This window comes from Opisthorchis viverrini (genome assembly GCF_000715545.1).
Source record: "Opisthorchis viverrini unplaced genomic scaffold scaffold9727, whole genome shotgun sequence".
Taxonomy (NCBI): Eukaryota; Metazoa; Platyhelminthes; class Trematoda; order Opisthorchiida; family Opisthorchiidae; genus Opisthorchis; species Opisthorchis viverrini.
Genome location: NW_008755511.1, coordinates 1 through 1,198, shown reverse-complemented (window position 1 = coordinate 1,198; position 1,198 = coordinate 1). Strand labels below are relative to the sequence as shown.

The 1,198-nt window shown below is 47.6% G+C and overlaps 1 protein-coding gene across 1 annotated transcript; it reads right to left on the bottom strand.

Annotated features, from left to right (window-relative positions):
• Window positions 1-366: 366 nt before the first annotated feature.
• On the bottom strand, window positions 367-828 carry T265_16008 (hypothetical protein; the record flags this gene model as incomplete). Its single annotated transcript, XM_009179478.1, has 1 exon — window positions 367-828. A coding segment is annotated over one exon (462 nt), but the record flags the coding sequence as incomplete, so codon positions are not given.
• Window positions 829-1,198: the final 370 nt, after the last annotated feature.

Sequence of the window (1,198 nt, the reverse complement as noted above, 5' to 3'; positions counted from 1 at the left end):
TGCTCTTTGCCGACCGAAAGAAGTTTCGGGCAGCAGCGGCAGCACCATTTCAGCAACAGATTAGAGAACCAAATCACTGTGGCATCTCTTGGTCAGGCTATCCTATCATCCATAGAGCTCGCCAGGGAGGCAGACAATCAAGTCGGCGTCCAAGGGGAAGCGAAAGCCAGACTGGGCTTTGGAACCCAAACATAGGTCAGAAAAGGGGGAGACGAGGCGGAAATTCCGAGTCATACGGTTTCATAATTCGAAGGAACCAGTTGTCCAAGCCTTACTAGAGGGATTTATTTGGAGCCGAAATTGCTGGTCACTCCGTATCGCAACTAGGTCTCTAGGATGTACAAGACCTAATATTCAGGTACTTACTTTCTCTACTAAGGAATCAGCCTTGTCCGAGGACGAATGACTTCCACGATCCGTTGAAAAAGCACTTCCAGAGCGGGAAGGGAGTGTGGCAGATCTCTCGGAGTGATGTCTAGAAATGCGCGAGTCTAGCGTGGATGTACGTCCTGTCTGAAATGCCTGGGCGCCAGGGCTGGGTGACTGCGAACGAAAGCTGTATGGCACGCGTCTTGGAGCAGCAGGGACTCGTGAAGGTGAATATAAACGTCCAGTGTGCAGGGCAGCTAGCCTGTCGCCTTCGCATTCGACGTTTCCATTGCCTAACCGCACATCAGTCGGTTTCAAAGGCGGGTGGACACATTGGGACCGAGCTTGTAGCGAACGCTCGCATGTTTTGTAGGCCAGGTATAATTTTTTACGTGTTCGTAGCTCGGTTGAAAAAAGCGTGAGGAACTTGTTGGTCACCTTGCTGATTTCAACCTTTAGCTGAGGTGAGGAACAATTAAGAAATACAAGTCGAGTAATTACTGACATACAGAGTTCCAAACAGGAGTCAGTAGAGGCATGCGATGTTCGGAGATACCCAGAAAGAATATTTCCATCGTACAAGCTAAAACTCGGTAAAATAGACCACCATTAACAACTCTAGATCGGATATTAGCAGCTGAGGAAGTAAGCGAAAAACGTGTTTCTCACAAGTGGGGATTCCTCGGTTTCTTAAAACGACTTACAGGATGTCATTGAAATTTGGGTAGAACTAGTGGTTAAAGAGTCAGTCGGGAGTATGATGATCGATAGATCCAGTCCCTTTGTAGATAAATAGTGACAATTGTTCAGCTGTAACATCCTTTTGGTG